Below are 21,103 nucleotides of genomic sequence, written 5' to 3'. Positions count from 1 at the left end.
AAGGAAGTTGCATCTGCTGCAAACTGTGTCTACTTGAGGTGTTGCGCAACTCACATCCCTATAAATGAAGGAAGTTGTTTTATGATGGTTTGTCACAGTTGCATGCTGGGAAATCTTAAAGTCCAGGCCTTATCTATTGGAGAAGGGGTCAGAGTCAACCAGCAGACTCTCTAAGTCGTGTTCGGACCGTCAGATCAACCAGGTTGAAGAGGAAAAATGATGAAGAACCCACCGGTGGTTCTGCTCCTGACTCTGCAGCTCGGTAAGAGGACATTCAGCCAGACTCCAGTCAGCCAGGGAGAGTTGGTAGTAACCAGGCTTAACACATCCGGTGATGTTAATTAATACTTGGTTATCATAATTCACTTTTGTAGTGTAATCATGATTCAAACTGACAACAGGAAGAAACAAAATTGAACAATCCTGTAAGATGTCTGTGGAGGTGATTGGTTCTCCAGGTCGTGATAGATCTCTGTTTGAATGAAGTCGGCTTGTAGGAAAAGTTTCACCTCTCGTCAAAGGAGTGAAACTGTGTGAAAGAAGTGAATCGTCAAGCTTTTCTAGTTAAATTTATTCAGCGCAGACATCTTGTTCGATGTTTTCCAACACCTTTTATACATTTATTAATGTTCTTATGTCAGCAGAATTAACCAGAGGTCATCAGATTATTATTCATCCATCCCTCGGTGCTGTTATATCACCTTTCCTATCTCTGACACGTGTTTTCCTGCACACAGCCACACGTATGTCACCCAGCTGGCATGTCACTGGGGTGTAACATGTCAATCAGAAAACTTTGGATGGACAGCACTTTTTATAACCCTTATCCTCTGGCCTTTGAACATGTTGGCATTATTTCTGCCATAATTCTTTGACGGGAATGAGTCGTGATAAGAGAGTCCTGGGTGGAGTTTTATTCCACTCAAGCAAAGATGGAAATTTGTTAAAGTCTAAATACTTGACAACTTTTCGCCCTTGACTCGGTTCTTTTCATAGATCGTAAGTGTCTCATAGTCTAACTTGAACAGTAGAATTTATTTTTTGGTTTGGGGCAGAACTGAAGATCTTTAAACTGTCATGACTGAAGTTGTTGTTGACCTTTCGACCTAATCACACGTCTTCATCAGCAGATCCTGTTAGAAAAACCTTTTGCCAAAATAGCGTGAGGTGAAACTTCAGACCCGGAGTCAGTCAGTCCATCAGTTTCAATCATCTGAATAATCTTTATTAACCTTTTATTTGATTACACAGCAGTTGGTTCTTGGGCTTTTCCGTGTCTGAGTCAGGAGTTGAGGTGCGACTTTGTGTGTGACTGTACCGACTGCGCCGACGAGCGAGAATGTGGTAAGTTTCACAAACGTTATGATTCTTCAGGCCAAAGAACCTCCAGTGATTAGTTTGTGTCTTTACGCCCGTCGAGGCTACGCAAGGAGGACGTTTGAGTGTGACTTTGAGGACGAGGGCATTTGTGGATGGACGGACCAGTCCATCAACGCAGCCGTGTACAGCTGGGAGAGACGGCAGAGAGGAGACACGCTTCCTGACAGCGGGCCGTCCTCCGACTTCACCATCGGGACGGCGACAGGTAGACATTAATGCTCAGTACCTGTAAATAGTCCACACAGCTTCAGAGCACAGCAGCATCTCAGTAACAGAAGCTAAGGATCTGAACCCAAGACTCACTGCAGACTGGATTAGTGTGTTGTTTATGTTATTTATATGTAGAAGAGCCATTACAGAGTTTCTGCATTGCTGTCCACGTGTTAAAAGGTGTAAAATGAGGACTTGAACCAGGAATGAGCCTTTATTCTTTATAGAGTTTATATACGTACATGTACACAAAAGTTAATTATAAAGTGCATTATTAGCGATTAAGGCCTTCAGATGACAAAAGAGCTTTATCACATAATTACTACATGTCACACGTACTCATTGTTCTGGTTTCATGTAAGCAACTTTCAGTTTTCACATCAGGATGCCTCGAGCCAGTGCGAACAGGAACCAGCTTTCAAGTCTAATTAAAAAGTTTTCCATATGTACCGAAACAATGATCCTCTGTCTGTACTGCGTTTACAACTCATTTTTACAGCAAAAAAGAGGCAAAAAAAAAACAGTTTATGTAGTTTTTTTTATTTGTGGGGCTTTTTTGTCCCACTTTTATATCTGCATGTCTTTGATTTGAGCTCCCTCTAGTTCACTTACAGGTCACGGCTGATTGTGTAATTCAGAATCAGAATGCTTGTTTATTGTCCCTCCTATAGATGACTAGGAGGGTATAAGTTTACAAAAGGAAAAACATGTAATGTACTGTGTATGTACTGTCTCAGGACTGCAGATACTCTGCATTAAACTGGCTCAGATTTATAGCCTCAGGCCCAACTTGCTCAGTTCTGCTTTAATTTGCACAAAAATGGTCGTAACATTCACATTTGCCCTCACACAGGTTCATTTATGGGAGTGACTGCAGTGAAGACGAGCTCTCTCAGTTCTGCTGTTTTAACGTCTCCGGTGATGAAGGACTCTTCTCCAACGTGCCGAATTCGTCTTAGATATTTCCTGTGGGACTCAGGTACCGCTGCTTTGAGACGGGTCGTCCATTCAAACTCTCTGCTTTGGCCAGATTCTTGAAACACATTGCTAGAGAAGGGATTTTATTTCATATACATGACAAGTACAGAAACATTTTATTTCTTCTGCAGCTCTTTTATACATCAAGCTTAAATATCACCTGTAGGTCACACAGGTCTGGGCTCTTCACCTTTATGGGCGTCCATCCTTCACCACGACTCTAGTGAGGCTGTAGTTTGGCGCCCGGAGGCCATCAGCGTCCGCGGCTGGAGGGAGGCGACCATCTACCTGGGCCGTATCCCCGCCACCTTCCAAATCCGTCTTCACTCGCAGCGCTCCATGGGGACGCGAGGGGATGTGGCCGTGGACCAGCTGGAGTTTCTAGACTGCGCTCTGCCCTGTGAGTGTCTTGAAAACACCACCATTAAGGATGAAACGTCTCACCTGAATTGATTTTGAATGAATCAAAATGGTATTTGTTGTCGTATCATTTCCAAATCAGTACCGCTCCCTGGGGAGGAATGTCCCGCTGGCATGATGAAGTGTAAAAGTGAGAGCTGTGTGAACCTGAGGCAGGTCTGTGACGGCAGTGATGACTGTGGTGATGGCTCCGATGAGGAACACTGTGGTAAGAATTTGATCAGAGCAGAGTCACGCCCTAAAAATGCACAAAACCATCTACTGGCATGGATGACTCAAGCAGAAATTAAAGCACTTCAAAAGAGTGGGATGTGCATAGAGGTTAAAGGGGCAGTTCAACTATTTTCTGATGCTCTTTTTCAGTGTAGTCACCTGACTTTGGTCTCAACTCATCCCATCGTGACAGCTGACATACAGCATCTCCAAAACTGTGAAAAAAGCCCATAAACATTCAGTCTGTTTGTGCAATACCATCTTATTATTGTGAAGTCTGTGGAAAAGGGTTCGGCAAGTCAAACTGGTTTGTGAAGTTCAGTAAAATATTATAAGAATGATCAAAGGAGGATTGTAAATCTGCCTAGCTGTGATTTAATATGTCAATTACAGAGCGTTAGAGGTACCGGTAGGCCGATTCTGTTCAAGCTGGTTGTTTCCACTGGTTTCAGAATTAATTCCTAGTAAAAATCATCACTGTCTGTGTTAGCTGACAGATACAACACTGCCCAAGACATCAGCTGTCACAGAAAAACTAAAGGATTGAATGCATTTAGGCTTCGCCTTCTATAAATGAACTTTCTTTCTCTCCAGCGGGCTTCAGGCGCTGCGACTTTGAAGAGGGTCTGTGTGACTGGAATCTGGATTCTCTATCCACACTGACGTGGGTCAGGAAGAATCAGGAGCAGATCTCCATCACAGATCCTCTGAAGGGGCCAGGCAGGGATCATTCAAACAACAGCATAACAGGTAGCATTTTCAAAACTCTCATATTTGCCTCTGTGGGAACCATATAGTTATGTTTCACCCTTTGGCCACAAGCATGTATAGTTTTACTAAGAATTTGTTTCCTATTATTTTAGGGCATTTCCTTTACGTCACGGTCCCTGATGGCGGCCTCACAGCTGACTGGGCTGCTTTCCAAAGTCCCCAGCTTGAACCCACAAATTCATCCCATCCCTGTAAGGTGAGAGGGCTGCTTCCTTTCACTGTTACACCTTTATTATCCAGTGATTTAATTTAATTTAATTGTCTCACATAACACAAACTTTTGAAAATTAAAAATGTCAATATAAGAAAATAAAATGAGAAGAAATTAAGAGAATTACTGAAAAAATGGTTCCCAGTGAATACTTTTTTTTTATTTTGGTCTCTCTTAAAACGACCATCTTTCTGCCGTAGATGGTGATGTACACCCACCAGTTTGGGCCGAGGTCTGGCGGTCTCACTGTGCTGGTGGCAGATCGTAACATCTACCCCGTGTGGGAGAGGGCCGGGGCAATCGGGGATGTTTGGGTGAAGGCTGAGGTGGAGATTGTCACAGATGCTGTTTTTCAAGTGAGTGATTCATCGTTCATGTTTTTAGATGTAATGAAGGTGGGGCCTAAGACGTGTTTCAAACAGAAGACTTCAGGTTACAAAACAGGTCCCAAAACAATGAGATGTGGCAACATGGTTTTTCCAGCAGACAAAGCATTTAAATTCTCTCAAGCAGAGGCAATCTAGGATTTTTTTTTTTTTTTAAATTCGGGGGCCAGAATGGAGGTAAATATTACACAAATTCTGCCCTGTTCCAGCACATCATGTATGTTATAAAAGTTTTTTTTTTTTTTTATGTAAAAAGTATAAATATTTATTTATATTTATTATAAAATTTGAAAAAAAGTGGATGCAGAAAGCACAATATTTATTTTAATTTCAAATTTGCAACATAGACCTTAACACAGGTGATACATATGATTACACCACAGGGGGGACAGTGTAGAATACAGTTCAGAACAAATGTAGATTACAAGAAGAACAAATCCTTCTTTGGATTCGGATCCAGAAGCAGAGTAGCGTGAGATCAGCTGCTCAGGTTTCACGTTTGGAACCCAAAGACCTTGTAATTCATTCATATGCATTGCCTTTGCTGACACCCTGCTGACTCACCCACTGTTGCTCTCTGACTATTTTTAGTAAGGCTAAGGGCTGAAAAGTTTGGCTCACATGAAGGAGTGTTACAGGCGGAATCCTGCCGGGCATAAAATGTTCAGCAGCATCGGATGACGAGTGAAAAGTGACAACTGAAAGTATCAGAAGCAGAAAATGAAGCCGGTCTCTGCTCAGCATTGGGACGTGTCTGGAAATAAGCCTCAGCTCTGACTTAAAAATGTCTCTTCTTTTCCATAAGCGCATAATAACTTCAGCAAAAAGTCATTATGTTGGCCTGGAAGTAGCCAATCTAATTCTAGACGTTGTCATTACGAGGAAATATCAAAAGAGGAGCACACAAAATAAATTTAGTCAAAAACACATGAAAAACATTTTAAAAAAGTTGTGCAACATTACTGACAACAAGTCTTATCCACAATCAAGCCCCTTCATTAGGATTTGATGTGGATTTGTTCCCCCCCAACCACAAGCTCAACCAAATTTACAGATGAAATAATATTTTATAAGTGAAATAAGCAAAACAAAAATTGTGAATCTTCTGATTTACTTGATCCACATTAAAGTTAAATGGACTTTCATTGAAATCATAATGCTACAAGAATGTTCTTTTTCCACTCTGGTTCTCTTTTGTTCTCATCACAGATTGTTATAATGGCAGCGATCAGGGACTTTGCGTATGGGGGTATCGCTGTTGACAGCATTGTGTTGTCCCCTGAATGCCGTGTGACGTTTGGTAATATTTATCAGACATCATTCCACATATTAACAGACGGAGAATAAATGTACGTAAAATCATCTACTTGGCATTCTTTGTCTGAACAGTAAATCAAACCTGGGCAAAGTTCCCCGACCCTCCTAAAGACCCGTGTACCGAACCCGACAAGATGTGTGATTTTCACGTTGACTGTAAGGATGAAGGAGATGAAGCTAAATGTGGTGAGTCTGCTCCTCCTGTTTCAGTTCAACTTCATGAAAACCAAAAAAGAACCAGGAAAATCAAACACTGAGACGTCAAAATGTTGTACTTTTTCGTTGATGGTGTGTGAAGAATGATTGTTGTTTCTGTGAAGAGAAGGAGGAGGTGGAGTGTTAATACCAGAATTCCTCTGGGGGAGGATGCTGTGTTGGATAATTCTGTTCTGTCTCCCATCACCAGTGAACGATGGTTTCTTTTAACCTAGATCACAACTAGCTAATCCTAGTTAAGAAGTTGCACTTGTTTTAATTTAACCTAAATATTGACAAAGTGGCTGATCACTAATTATATTCTGAAACCGAGCCAGAGACACAAACCTTTGCTTATATCTTATTTAAATAAAAATACGTAAGTCGAGATTTATTTTTATTGCTGTCGTCTTTATTTTTTCTTTTGCATATCACTAAATAATATTGATTGATTACTGAATTAGGTGTATTTGTGTTTTTCACCCCACTGAAGTGTTCATGTTGATCTCGCTGTTTGTTTTTAAGATGTTGCTTCTGGTTTTAACTGGGAAAACTCTCACAAATTCTACCGACAGGAGATTTTTCCTACGATGATGGCAGCACAGGCTGGACTGACACCAGCATTGGGAGTCAGCAGTGGGTCCTGTATAAAAATTTCACATCCAAAGGTTACGAGCACTCCCGGTCATCACCACCGCCACCTCCGATTTAAAAAACAGTGTTTGATGTTTGCGTCCTCTACGTTCCTTAGAGGAGTACCTGTATGTAGCCAAGGCCCCGGGACAGCAGCTGACTGACGCCCAGACACGGACCCCCATCCTGGGCCCCACTGGCCCGGCCTGCACCATGAAGTTTGATTATGCGTTAACTGGAAACCCAAGTCACATCGGTAACTAATCGATGTTGTTATTTTACGGCGCAGCTTTTTTGCAGGAATTCAGAAGCTGCTTCATGTGCTGCAGGTGAGCTCTCTGTCCGGGTGATCGACAGCCAGCTGGGTCCACTCCCTAGACTGTGGGAGTTCAGCGGGAAGACTGGGACCCAGGAGGAGTCGTGGCAGCATGTGGACTTGAGTATTGGGCAGAGAAGAAACCGCATCCAGGTCAGATTTTTAAAGTCTTGACCGATTTAACAACTTACGATAAGATCTGATTTATATTTCAAGCTGAAAACACTCAAAGTCTTTAGTTGCTGTAATTCCAGATGATCCAATGGATATTAAAGTATATTTTTTTATTTCTTCCACATGGCACAACTTTTTTTTTTCCAAGTATGAGTGACAATTGAAAACCAAAAACCATTTTTCTATTAGTTTCTTTTTAGTTTTTTGATGATGTAAATATGTGCCACTAAAATTTACCAAGTACCAGATTCCAAACGTAGAAACTTTGTCCATCATAACATGGCTTTAGTCCTAAACCTGGATGAATGGGGAGTGTTGTGTCAGCTCCTTATTTCTTTTTACAATGTTACTAATATATTAAGGCAACATTAAATATGAAAAGAGGAAATAAATTCACAGTAACTGTCTTCAATCAGTTGGAATAAAGCTGGAACTGGTTTAAAATCTACACCAGTGTTAATATTGATCATGTTTTCTCTTCTCTTCTGTTCCTGTTGTATTTTTACCAGCTGGTGTTCGAAGCTCGCGCTAAGAAACTCTGTCCATGTGCAAAGATCAGAGTGAGAAACGTTCACTTTGTCGACTGCCATGCTGACTATTTTCCATTTGCCCCTACAGGTAAATCATAACCACTATACAGCCACAGCATTAAAACCACAGATTGGTCACCGTGACACCATTACCTGAACCCAACCATTCAGGAATGGGCTGTCTGATCTTTATCTCACCAACCTGCAGGAATAAAATCAGCCACAGTATTTAAAAGTTATTATTTTGCTCACTGTGGTTTTACAGCTGCAGACACAAACAACGCTGCATCACATACATTCATATTGTACCAAGAAATGTCTCAGTGACTGATTACTTAATTGTGTACGTTATGGGGCAGCTCTCTCATGCAACTTTGAAAGTGACCTGTGTGGATGGTATCAAGACAACAGCGACAACTATGACTGGACGATGCTCCATGGGATGGATCACACCATCGGAGTCGGTAAACGCTTCTAAACAACATAATACAGATTTCTTCAGGCTTTATTCTTCTCAGAAACATCCAGCTGCTTGTTTGCTTTTTAAAATTATCATTTCTATTGAAGACTTTAGAGACTTTCTTTTGATTCGTGATACAGTGATCTCATGATCACCATAAAGACATTACAATAGACAGTATAAAAACTCCTTTTTATTCTCACTGTTGATGTCCAGGTCGAAGCCTTGCTGTGGACATGTGGAGCCCTCCTCTCCGTGGCGTGTTTGGTCGCTTAATGTCCTTTCCACAGTCACCAGGTCTTACAGATTACTGTCTGTCCTTCTTCTACAAACTGTACGGGCCGGACACAGGTGAGACTGACTGGAGGGCAAATGTCTCTATAAATCAACTGTCGATAAAGTTTTTAAGTTTCTGAATGTTGTGAGAAATATTTGACCCACTCCCGACTTCTTAAATTTTTGGTTGTCTCAAAATAAACACCACAGTGCACTGGTGTCGCGCTTGGAGTGTCTCCCGCCTTTCCTCCATAAGTCAGCTGGGATAGGCTCCAGCAACCCCCGTGACCCGCAAGACAGCAGAATAAGCAGTCAAGATGATGAATCAATCAATCAAAATGAACATTACCAGATCAAAAGTAAACAAAGAACTAAAGCAACTTGAGAAAACACGCAAAACCTGCTTGAAATGATAATTTTATGTACTGAGGCTATCAATATTGAAATAATGAAAGCTGTCTGGGACATCAATTGGGATTGTTGACTGCTTTAGTTGTTTAGTATTGTTTGTTTGGGGGGGGGTCTAATATCAGAACTGGAAGTGGTCTATTTAAATTCTGATTATATTCTGTGTGTATATATATATATATATATATATATATATATATATATATATATATATATATATATATATATATATATATATATATACATATATATATATATATACATGCATACACACACACACACACACAGAATATAATCAGAATTTAAATAGACCACTTCCAGTATATATTCTATATACCATCCATAATAAGAATAATTTATTTGACACTTTAACTCCTACTGGTCTTTCCTCGCCCACCATTCCTGTCCAGGTGTTCTGAATGTGAAGCTGTTGGATAAGGGAGGTTCTGAGACGCTGCTGTGGACACGGAGTGGAGCTCATGGCAACACGTGGCATGAAGCCCACTGCCCCGTTCCACACCAGCTCACCAACTTTCAGGTACGGAAGGTAGAAGAGCACCACAAAAACCCATCTTGTCCCACAGCATAACACGTTTCTGATGACTCACAGAAAAACAGCATTGCAGTGTTTAACAACAGAGAAAATTGTAAGGTACAGCATACCTGACATCTTTACCTGTTAACATCCCTTGATACACAACACAAAAAATGCAAACAATGTGTTGTCAAATCATTTGATCAAATCAGAACTTGGTCAAGATTGAGTTATTTTACGTTTGTACTGTATTCATAATTCTAACATTTTATTTTACATTTTCTTCAGTCTTGTAGGAGAAAAGCTTGCAATGCTGTTTTGTGTGAAGCCCCAAGAACATTTCGTTTACACAGATACATACATTTTTTTGACCTGGGCATGACAAGTTAAAAACTAGTCCCTGTAAAACTAGCAGGACGCTCAACAGGACTTGCAGGATTGGAAGTTTTGAGAATATTTTGGTGCTTGTACTTGAACACATGTCACTGCCGTTTTAGTAACTGGTCTCCTAATAGAAGATAACTGCAAAAATGAAAATATAAATGTTCATCGTATCCAACCCACTATCTGACTTCCAGCTGATGTTTGAGGCAGTTCGCTCTGGTTTTGATGGACGCCTGGCCATCGATGATGTCACATTTGTGGGCCGGCCGTGTAGCGTGCCGAGGATATGTTCCTTTGAAGGCCAGCAGTGCGGGTACAGCAGCTCCGGTAAAATTAACTGGCTGCACCGCAGCGGACGGACCGCCACCAACACCGGACCCAAAATCGATCACACCCTGGAAACAGATAGGGGTGAGAGAGAGTCCCATTAAAGAATGGAAATGGTTAAAAAAAAAAAAATTAAAATAACTCAAATATGGTTTCTTAGGCTTCTACATGATGGTCAACACTGGAGCCAACATCCTTCCTGTGGGTCAGACTGGGGTCCTCACCTCCGCTGTTCGCCAAGGAATTGCCAAGACGGAGTGCATCCATTTCTGGTACCACATGGGAGGAGAGAATCCTGGTGAGACCCCTGGACAAACACACACAAAACACACACAAATAATGGCAATAAATGTAAAAGTGTGTGTACGTCTGCAGGTTCTCTCAAGTTGTATATGAAGCCGGTGAAGGGAGAAAGGGTGGAAATCTTTTCAGACAGTCTGAACCAGGGAGACGTCTGGCGCCGAGGCAGCGGCAACGTCTCGAGTACCTTGGTGGACTGGCAGGTGCAGCAAGGAGACCATCTTCTCTATAGCGTTAAACATTATTTAGTTATGAAGTTATTAATCTAATTTACTGCATTATTTTCCTTCAGGTCATTATTTTGCCCACATGCCTCACTAAGAGTCTTTAAATACAGTATTTTACAGTATTTTATATTATTTTACAGTACAGTATTTATTTTATGTATTTATTATGTCTTTAAAAACCAAAATGACAGTGGTCTCTTCTACTCTGCAGTTTGAGTTTGAAGCAGTTGGTGCTGGGGGTAAAAACACTCACATTGCAGTTGATGACATCTTCCTTTCATCTCACCCATGTGAAGATCAAGGTTTGTATGGGCTTCGTGTAAAGTAAGACAAATGTCAGACTTCTAAAAATAGAGATTTGCTGGAAAAATATGGTGCAATCTTCCTGCAAGAAAACTCCATTGAGTCAAATTATTAGAAATGCATGATCCAATATTGCTGTACCTACAACATAATGTCAGAGCGTCCTGACTTGACTTCACCTTTCTTTTATAGTCCAGCAGTCATTTTGAATAATAATATTAATAATAATAATGATAATAATAATAATAATAATAATAATAATAATAATAATAATAATAATAATAATAATAATAATAATAATAATAATAATAATAATAATAATAATAATAATAATAATAATAATAATAATAATAATAATGGATTAGATTTATATAGCGCTTTTTTTATATTGGCTCCATTATTCATTCACTCCTCATTCATACTAGCTGCAGTACACCTCTCATCTCAGTTTAAATAATCTGTAGTTCTAGTTTCAGCTGCCACCTTAGGCTGTAGCTTTCCCTTGGAAAAAACCTCAACTCAAACAAAAATTATGTCAGGTTCTCCATGCAGTCTGGAGAGGGGAATGTGTAGCTGGAGCAACACTCAGAACATTGAAGTAGACAAACTGGACTGGGAGCTGACGAGCCCGGAGGCAGAGACTCATTACTCCACGCCGGGCGAGGACCATACCATGGGCACGGAGCGAGGTAAACTCCAGAGGTGGATCTACTCTGGTGATCATGAATGCCATGAGTTCATTTAAAAAAAATCCTCACACTGATTCCATCAGTGGGGGAAAAATGCTTCAATGACTTTTAAGCACAACATTTATTCTTTAGTAAAAAGCAGAATTATTTTGTCTCTCATTGTAAGAGGATGATGTTGATGTTTATTGGAGAAAAAGTAGCGGTTTACACTTGTCAAACCAAGCAGTGTAATTATACTTCGCACAAAAAAGAATAGAAAAATGTATTTGAGATATTTTTTTATATTTGTCCCAAATATTACCAAAAATGCTATTTTTTTGGCCACTGTAGTGTCTCTCTTTAGTGGGATGGGGACTCTTCAACTGCTATGAAATGCTGCAAACAACATGCAAACAATTTTTAAAAAAATTTTTTTACTTTTAAAAACTTAACTAGCTCCTGAGAACTTTCCAGAGGAATCTTATTCTCATTTATTTTGGCCATAAAAAGCTGATATTAAATACAGTTTCAACAATTTTGTGATAAGAAAGTGGGACATCTCGCTCCCACTTCCATTTCATTCCCGCCAGGTCACTTCCTGTTCTTTCCGAGCACCAGCCGGACAGCAGCCAATCAAAATGCTCAGCTGCTGAGCTCTCACCTGCCTTCCACCAGAGGCACCTGCCTGAAGTTCTGGGCCTATTTACCATATTCATGTAAGGATCTGCTTTAACTTTTACTTTGTCCATGTGTTTAAATTGATATGAAAGCTCTTCATGTGTACTATGGATGCGTTTAGTTTAATATCCATTTTATATTTGTCATACAAACCGATTTCTTTAATGTTTGCAGCAAACAGTGAGCTTAGAGTGTGGAGGCTGGCTCAAAATCAGCTCCATCAGCTGCTGGTAGTTCGTGAAGTGGGACCATGGAGACGCTTTGATGTTAACATAACATCTTTTGAGGAATACCAGGTCAGTCTAACTGTATAAACTAATATTAATATTGATGCATGTTTAATTTTGTAAGCCCATTCTGCACATAAATGCTTCACTTCAGACAGTCATGGGTTAACGTACCCAGATTAACACACATTAAAACTTTCATCATGATGTTCTTATTTTCACCAGATTGTGTTTGAGGGAATTAAAGGGACGTCAGGCTTTATCGCTCTGGATGACATTTTGTACACAGTGGGGGTCAACTGTGCTAAAGAAATCACCGATGTGGACAGTAAGACGTGATTTTAATGTTCCTTCACCTTTCTAACTGATAACTGCTCATTTGAAAAGCTTGTTTTTCAGATTTTACTCCGAAAAACTCAAAAATGCATAAATCTTGATCAAGATTTATTTACTGATCATCGCCCCGCGCAACGATTGTACAATACTGCAGTCTGTGGTCGGTTCGTGCTACACAAAAGGAGGAATGAATGAATGAATGAATGAATGGATGAATGGATGGATGAATGAATGAATGAATGAATGAATGAATGAATAAATAAATAAATAAATAGATAGATAGATAGATAGATAGATAGATAGATAGATAGATAGATAGATAGATAGATAGATAGATAGATAGATAGATAGATAGGTAGGTAGGTAGGTAGATAGATAGATAGATAGATAGATAGATAGATAGATAGATAGATAGATAGATAGATAGATAGATAGATAGATAGATAGATAGATAGATAGATAGATAGATAGATAGATAGATAAATAAATAAATAAGCATGTATTTATTTATTTATTTATTTATTTAATGTAACAGCAAGAGGCCACAAGCCAGTGTCTTATTGTTGAGTTGCGCCAGGAAGGGCATCCGGCGTAAAACTTTTGCCAGATCAAAGATGCAAATCAAACCTATGACTTCCATACCGGATTGGTCAAGGCCCGGGTCAACAACGACCACCATCGGCGCTGTTGACCTACAGGGCGCCGGTGGAAATTGGATTACTGTTGGTCGAAGAAGGAGAGGAGGAAAGTGCGTTCGCATAAAGAAAGAGAAGAGGAACACCAAGAGTATAGGACTAAGAGTAGGGATGTTGAATGTTGGAACTATGACAGGAAAAGATACAGAGTTGGTTGACATGATGCAGAGGAGGAAGGTAGACATACTGTGTGTCCAGGAGACCAGGTGGAAAGGTAGCAAGGCTAGAAGTTTAGGAGCAGGGTTCAAGTTGTTCTATTATGGTGTAGATGGGAAGAGAAATGGAGTAGGAGTTATCTTGAAGGAGGAGTTTGTTAGGAATGTCCTGGAGGTAAAAAGAGTGTCAGATAGAGTGATGAGTCTGAAGCTAGAAATAGAAGGTGTGATGTTCGGTGTTGTTCGTGGGTATCCTCCACAGGTAGGATGTGAGCTGGAGGAGAAGGACAAATTCTGGTCGGACTTTGATGAAGTGATGCAGAGCATGCCTAGAAGTGAGAGAGTTGTCATTGGAGCAGACTTCAATGGACATGTTGGTGCAGGAAACAGAGGTGATGAGGAGGTGATGGGCAGGTTTGGTATCCAGGAGAGGAACGCAGAAGGACAGATGGTGGTTGACTTTGCAAAAAGGATGGACATGGCTGTAGTGAATACTTTCTTCCAGAAGAGGCAGGAACATAGAGTGACCTATAAGAGTGGTGGTAGGAGCACACAGGTAGACTACATCTTGTGTAGACGGTGTAATCTGAAGGAGATCAGTGACTTCAAAGTAGTGGTAGGTGAGAGTGTAGCCAAACAGCATAGGATGGTGGTGTGTAGGAGGACTCTGGTGGTGAGGAAGATCAAGAGGGCAAAGGCAGAACAGAAGAGGAAATGGTGGAAGCTGAAAAAGGAAGAGTGTTGCATGACTTTTAGGAAGGAGTTAAGACAGGCTCTGGGTGGTCAGGAAGGCCTTCCAGATGACTGGACAACTACGGCTAATGTGATCAGGGAGACAGGTAGGAGAGTACTTGGTGTGTCATCTGGAAGGAAAGTAGATAAGGAGACTTGGTGGTGGAATGAGGAGGTACAGGAGTGTATACAGAGAAAGAGGTTAGCTAAGAAGAAGTGGGACACTGAGAGGACTGAGGAGAGTAGACAGGAGTACAGGGAGATGCAGCGTAAGGTGAAGGTAGAGGTAGCAAAGGCCAAACAAGGAGCTTATGATGACTTGTATGCTAGGTTGGACAGTAAGGAGGGAGAGACTGATCTATACCGGTTGGCAAGACAGAGAGATAGAGATGGGAAGGACGTGCAGCAGGTTAGGGTGATTAAGGATAGGGATGGAAGTCTATTGACAGGTGCCAGTAGTGTGATGGGAAGATGGAAAGAGTACTTTGAAGAGTTGATGAACGTGGAAAATGAGAGAGAACAAAGACTAGAAGAGGTGACTGCTGTGGACCAGGATGTAGCAAAGATTAGAAAGAGCGGAAAGGCAGTTGGTCCTGATGATATACCTGTAGAGGTATGGAAGTGTCTAGGAGAGGTGGCAGTAGAGTTTCTGACTGGGTTGTTTAACAGGATCCTAGATAGTGAGAAGATGCCTGAGGAATGGAGGAGTAGTGTGCTGGTGCCCATTTTTAAGAACAAGGGAGATGTGCAGAGTTGTGGCAACTACAGAGGAATAAAGCTGATGAGCCATACAATGAAGTTATGGGAGAGAGTAGTGGAAGCTAGACTAAGGGCAGAAGTGAACATTTGTGAGCAGCAGTATGGTTTCATGCCAAAAAAGAGTACTACAGATGCAGTATTTGCTTTGAGGATGTTGATAGAGAAGTACAGAGAAGGCCAGAGGGAGCTGCATTGTGTTTTTGTAGATCTGGAGAAAGCTTATGACAGGGTGTCCAGAGAGGAACTGTGGTATTGTATGAGGAAGTCGAGTGGCAGAGAAGTATGTTAGAGCGGTGCAGGACATGTATGAGGACTGTAAGACAGTGGTGAGGTGTGCTGTAGGTGTGACAGAGGAGTTCAAGGTGGAGGTGGGACGGCATCAGGGATCAGGTCTGACCCCCTTCTTGTTGCTATGGTGATGGAGAGGCTGACAGACGAGGTTAGACAGGAATCTCTATGGACTATGATGTTTGCAGATGACATTGTGATCTGCAGTGAGAGCAGGGAACAGGTGGAGGAGAAGCTAGAGAGGTGGAGGTTTGTCCTGGAAAGGAGAGGAATGAAGGTTAGCTGCAGTAAGACAGAGTAAATGTGTGTGAATGAGAGGAACCCAAGTGGAAGAGTGAGGTTACAGGGAGAAGAGATCAAGAAGGTGGAGGATTTTAAGTACTTAGGGTCAACAGTCCAGAGCAATGGAGAGTGTGGAAAAGAGGTGAAGAAGCGTGTCCAGGCAGGATGGAACGGGTGGAGGAAAGTGTCAGGTGTGATGTGTGATAGATTTGCAATAAGATCTATCTATCTATCTATCTATCTATTTATTAATAAATGAATTCTAAGAGTTATCAATAAATAAGTGTTTTTATCGCTTTAGCAGCTAAAGAGGTGAACACTCATTTATTGATAAATACAGGGGCATTAATTTTTTTAACAATAAATGAATGCTAGAACATATAAATAAGTGTTCTTATCTTTGTTCTTATCTTTTTATCAGCTACAGAGATAAAAACACTTATTTATTGATGAATAAATGAGTATGAGTTTATCAATAAATGAATGCTAGAATTTATCAATAAATGGGTGTTTTTATCTCTTTAGCAGCGAAAAAGATAAAAAACACTGCTTTTCACAGTTGAGTGTGGGTGATGAATTAAAAACAACAGTAATCCATAACTGAAGCAAAAAGACTAAATTGTGACAAACTGCAGCTGAACTAAACGATTGTCCGTCTGTCCTGTAGAATTACCAAAACCAGACAACGCAGGTGGGATTGCAGCGTCTGTCATTGTGGTCCTGCTCCTGATCGGCACATTGATCGCCCTGTTGATTTACTTCCTGCGAACCCGAGAGGAATGCAGTACTTCCAGCGCCCGGCCATCATCACCTTATTCAGCTGGTGCTGGTTTCACCAATGAAACATATGAACCAGGACCCACGGTAAGCGTGTCTGATGCTCAACTCGTGTCTGATTTATTGGGATTATTGGCAGGAATTGAACACAATATGGTTTATGATCTCTGGAAAATAGGAACAATTGTGTTTTCACCATCTTAAAATGATCCTTTTACCAATACAGAGCGTATGATCCCCTTATACTCAAGGCACAGCCGCCCTTTCAGAGTTAGCTAATATAGTTAGCAAGGCCAGATTGGCTGCAGATGATGAAAAGACACATTCTTTTGGCTCAATGATAAAATTCTAGATTTTTAACAAAGGACTAAAATATTCAGCTTCTGACCTTCACTGTATTTTGTTATCAGCAGGACCGTGTGATCATTCCATTACAGAGAAACCATCCAATGGCAGCTGGCTTCAATAACGTGTCTGTGAGTATATGGCATGCACTTATGTCTAACGTCACAGATGTGTGTGTGAGATTGGTAGAGTATTTGAATTTCAAAGCTACTTGAGCACGCATTTAACCACTAAAGAGCAAGAAGTCAGTGTGTAGCCAGGAGCATAAAAATATAATGGCACAAAAATAAGTGTCAAACAGAGATGCATCAACTTGGCATCTGTCTATGTTGAGTGCAAATAATAATTATTTTTTTACTCCATATTTGGCCATGAGGCATAAAATTTTTTTAATGAAGCTGCTCTTCTATATATCAGTTAGGGATACAATTAAAAAGGAAAATTTTGATGTTTTGTTGAACCATCAATTTCATTTTTGCTTGAAGAAATAAATAAATTATATGGAGATGCAACAAGTGTAATGTTGCATGCTGATTGTGATTGTTCTCACTGATGGATTGGCTTTTCTCTTCTCTGCAGGTCTCTGGTGATTACAGGGAGAGGGAGGTGGCGTGAGGCGGGGGGAGGGTGGTCATTTGTGAAATTAAGGCGATATCACAGTGGAAGAACTGCTTGTGTCGCTCTTACATGACACACACACACATATATATACACACACACACACACACACAGGAACACGGATAAAGACTGAATTGGTGAAGCTGCCTCAGATCTGGGTACAGACCTCCGCCTTGCGACAAGTTGATGGAAGTCAGAAGGTGGATTGGATTTTTAACGGAGACCAGACACGACCCACGAATGGTTAAAAAAAGAAGCTTGCATCAAGATTTATGTTCCATTTTGGATACGTCAGGAACCTCTGACAGTGCAGCACTGATGATGCTTGTTTGGTTGCAGAGAGCTCAGCAGCAGCCAAAGCTGATGGCTATAAGGAGCACCCGTGTCCGAGTCCATGGGTTCTTGTCTCCGGATGGTCTGTGTTAAACTGGAATTAGTTGTATTAGATTCACACCACACTCATTTGCAAAGGCCTGAACATGGTGGCATGGAGACTGTCAGACATGTTTTAGTGGGGACAGAAGGTCATATTAAAAAGCTGCACGGCGGGAGTCAAGTAGAGTAAATGTCTGACTACGAGTCTGTCCTCCTCTGATTTGTCTGTAGAGAAAGATGTGGAGTGCACCTTCATGAAAGACAAAAGAGAGAGAATTAAACCTTAGATAAGAGAGATGTTTAACTGTAATCCATCTACTTGGAAAAAGACTGAAGGATGTGTGTTTTCTGATCAGTGAATTAAACCTGAGCTTTGAAGCGTTTGTTCTGTGTGCTTTTTCAGTAAATGGACAAACTGACTAGTTCCATAAATGGATAACAGAGTCTGAGCTGATAAAACCTTTATATTTTTGATGTAGAAATTATCTGATGATCTCAAAATGAGGGGGAAAAAAAGCATATAAACTCTTTTTTGGGGGGTATTTTGCCTTCATAAAAAAAACACAGGTGGTCCCTCACAGAGTTTCATTTTGTCCCCTGAGACCTCCGGTCAGGTTTCAGGGAGCAGAACCCAAAGTGGGGCCCTTTCTTGCTGCTATAGTACACTTGTTTGTCTGGGACAGCCACAGGACAGATGAACAACACCAGTGTTCTCCATGCATCCTCCTCTTCACCAGTGGCTCCTCATCCTGTCTTTACGCTTTGCTTCTGCTTCTCCTTTTCCCTTCCTGATCTTCCAATCTTTTTAATGCTGCATTTTTAGTCATGATATTTCTGTCGTCTTTACTATAATAAACTGATATTTGCTCTGCATAATCATAATACTGAGGCCTTGACATTGATTGACAGCAGATGAAGAGGCAGATGAGTCAGTAGATGAAATAATGACACAATGACATAATGACACATTAACATAATGCGTGACAATCAATAAATATATTTTATCACAAATTGCAAAATAAAATTTGTAAAATATCAATAAAAATAAATAAATATATGCAGAAAAATACATTTAAAAAATGGTAAATAAATGAAGATATAAATAAGTAAATAAAAACAAATTACATTTCTTTGTACTAGAATAAACATGTACAGGAATGCACTGTACAGCTATGCTGTTGATCTCGTGTATTGTTTATAATACCACTTATCTTTTTGTTTGTGTGTTTGTTTGTCGCATTCATATCAAAACTACTTGATATATTTTGGAGGATTTATGTGGTTTTCTAATCATGAAGTTTCATTTCATTTCACACACAAATCACCAGAAGAATTATCCTGAAACTTGTTTGATGAGTCAGATTTGACCAACAGAAGGAACCATTTGAATTCTGGAGTTGATCCATACAAAGAGGCGGATGAAGGAATTTGGTTTTGTATTTTGTTTCTCACTAAAGGAATTGTGGAACAAATATCAGTGTGTTAATTAGGTTTTGAGGTTTTTCTATTGCTAGTTTGTCTCTCGGTTTTTGCCTGTTTTGACTGAATTAACAATTTAAAGCCTAACATTGACCACATCTGTAAAACATCTAAGAATTAAGCATTCACAGTTGCCTATATGTGTCTTGACTCCGATGTGGTCAAACGCCTCATTTATCTTTGGGAAGAGGGGAATGACGACATCCTGCCCTTAGCAACGGTCGCGTCTCTACGGCAACATCATCCGATGTCCCCTCTCATCCGTTGTGAGGGAGACAGAACGAAAATCCCCGTTTTTCACGAGGATGAACTGATGATTTTGAAGGGTGGTGTACCGTCACGGGTGGGGTCCGAGCATCTGAAGTGGAAGAGTGGACAAGGGGGGGGGGGGCAACTTAGGCAACAAGGACCCTCTCCTCCTCTTCATCACCGATCACCCTGCAGAGGACGGCGCGGTTCTGCAGCTCGGCGGTGCTCATCATCATCATCATCATCATCATCATCATCATCATCATCTGGACCGTCTGGGTTTGCACGGCTCTCATCCCCGAGGCGCGTCGGCCCCGCATGGATCCCGCGGTGCTCATCTTCCTCCTGTACGTCATGATCGCGCACGAGCTGGTGTGCGGCTGGATGCAGTCCCGCAAACAGCGCGCAAAGCCCCGCAGTCCGCCCGACGCACCTCTGGTGCGCTCCACGTGAGTGTGTGCGTGTGTGTGTGCGTGTGTGTGTGCGTGTGTTAGTCCGTGCATATGTGATTAACATTGGAATGTTATTAGAAATACAAAATCTAGATTAAGAGAATATTCCGAATATTTTGGGAGAAAAAAATGGAGGCACTGCTGCTCTGAAAGCAGCTGAAAACGAGGATTTTTTAAAAAAAAAAAATTGATTACTAAACTATCAATCAGTATTGGTGAGGTTGATGTTTCTAATTTACTCCTCAAATACAATGCAAACTATTACAGTAACCGTTTGATTGTTGTTACCCTGCTTGAGGAATAAACATTTTTTTAATCATACCATTAAAGATTTTATTTATTTCATTGGATAGAACATGTCTAATTAAATAAGTATTTGAACATGCACAGTTATATTGATCTGAACACACTTCTGTGTTCATATCTATTCACAACTATTATTCACAAGTCAGGCTTCAATTATTGATTTGTTGCTTTCAACTGTATCTTGTGAAAGCAAGAGACTAAAGTTTGGTACTTAGAGCGTCTCATTTGAGGATACCTGAGCACATATAGTTCAGAAAGATTTGAAGTACAGTAAATGATCAAGAGAAATCAAGAAGAGCAAAAAAGGAATCAGCTGGACTTGCTGAAGGTAGATTAAAGGCCATTCAGCTCTCAGATTTATCTCGACCTATGATCGAGAACCTACACAGACATTAAAAAAACAGCTAATAAAAACCCAACCAATCCCTTGATTTCTGTCTTAAAATATTCAAGTTACTTAGAACTCAGACGTATTTAGAGATTTGACATTGTTCCTGTCTTCACTGGTGTCTCCTCTTCAGGTTCCAGGTGTCTCAGGGAGCCTGGAGGGTAAGCAGCCCAACTGGACACTCAGGGATGGCGCTGAGGAAAAGCAGACGCATAGTAAGAAAAGCCTAACGAAGAGAGAAGCCAGACACTGATGGACAATTGAAGAATAATTATTGTTTTGTCTCCGAACAACTCCTGAAGGATTGACCCATCTCACCACCCCCCTTTTTTCAATTCTA

At 40.7% G+C, this 21,103-nt stretch overlaps 1 protein-coding gene across 1 annotated transcript; it reads left to right on the top strand.

Moving 5' to 3' along the window:
* Positions 1-216: 216 nt before the first annotated feature.
* On the top strand, positions 217-20,070 carry mamdc4 (MAM domain containing 4). The gene is made up of 29 exons (XM_068335419.1): positions 217-262; positions 1,255-1,344; positions 1,421-1,585; positions 2,444-2,569; positions 2,735-2,968; positions 3,071-3,196; positions 3,796-3,951; positions 4,065-4,168; positions 4,384-4,539; positions 5,779-5,869; positions 5,959-6,072; positions 6,657-6,749; positions 6,833-6,970; positions 7,044-7,183; positions 7,714-7,822; positions 8,094-8,198; positions 8,411-8,545; positions 9,289-9,416; positions 9,992-10,208; positions 10,285-10,422; positions 10,500-10,627; positions 10,863-10,953; positions 11,494-11,643; positions 12,213-12,338; positions 12,475-12,596; positions 12,753-12,855; positions 16,442-16,638; positions 16,962-17,027; positions 19,813-20,070. Exons 1-29 carry the CDS (start codon positions 217-219, stop codon positions 20,068-20,070), a joined length of 3,852 nt encoding a protein of 1,283 aa, XP_068191520.1.
* Positions 20,071-21,103: the final 1,033 nt, after the last annotated feature.

The sequence above is a fragment of the Antennarius striatus genome, chromosome 15 (assembly GCF_040054535.1).
Source record: "Antennarius striatus isolate MH-2024 chromosome 15, ASM4005453v1, whole genome shotgun sequence".
In the NCBI taxonomy this organism is placed as follows: Eukaryota; Metazoa; Chordata; class Actinopteri; order Lophiiformes; family Antennariidae; genus Antennarius; species Antennarius striatus.
Note: the sequence above shows the minus strand (reverse complement) of the source record. Positions and strands in the feature narration are given on the sequence as shown.

Bases quoted from the DNA above. Each gene is read 5' to 3' on its own strand.
- mamdc4 (XM_068335419.1), top strand. From the start codon at position 217: ATGATGAAGAACCCACCGGTGGTTCTGCTCCTGACTCTGCAGCTCG. The intron at 3,952-4,064 runs GTAGCATTTTCA...CTATTATTTTAG, and splicing joins TTCAAACAACAGCATAACAG to GGCATTTCCTTTACGTCACG. The intron at 10,209-10,284 runs GTGAGAGAGAGT...ATGGTTTCTTAG, and splicing joins CACCCTGGAAACAGATAGGG to GCTTCTACATGATGGTCAAC.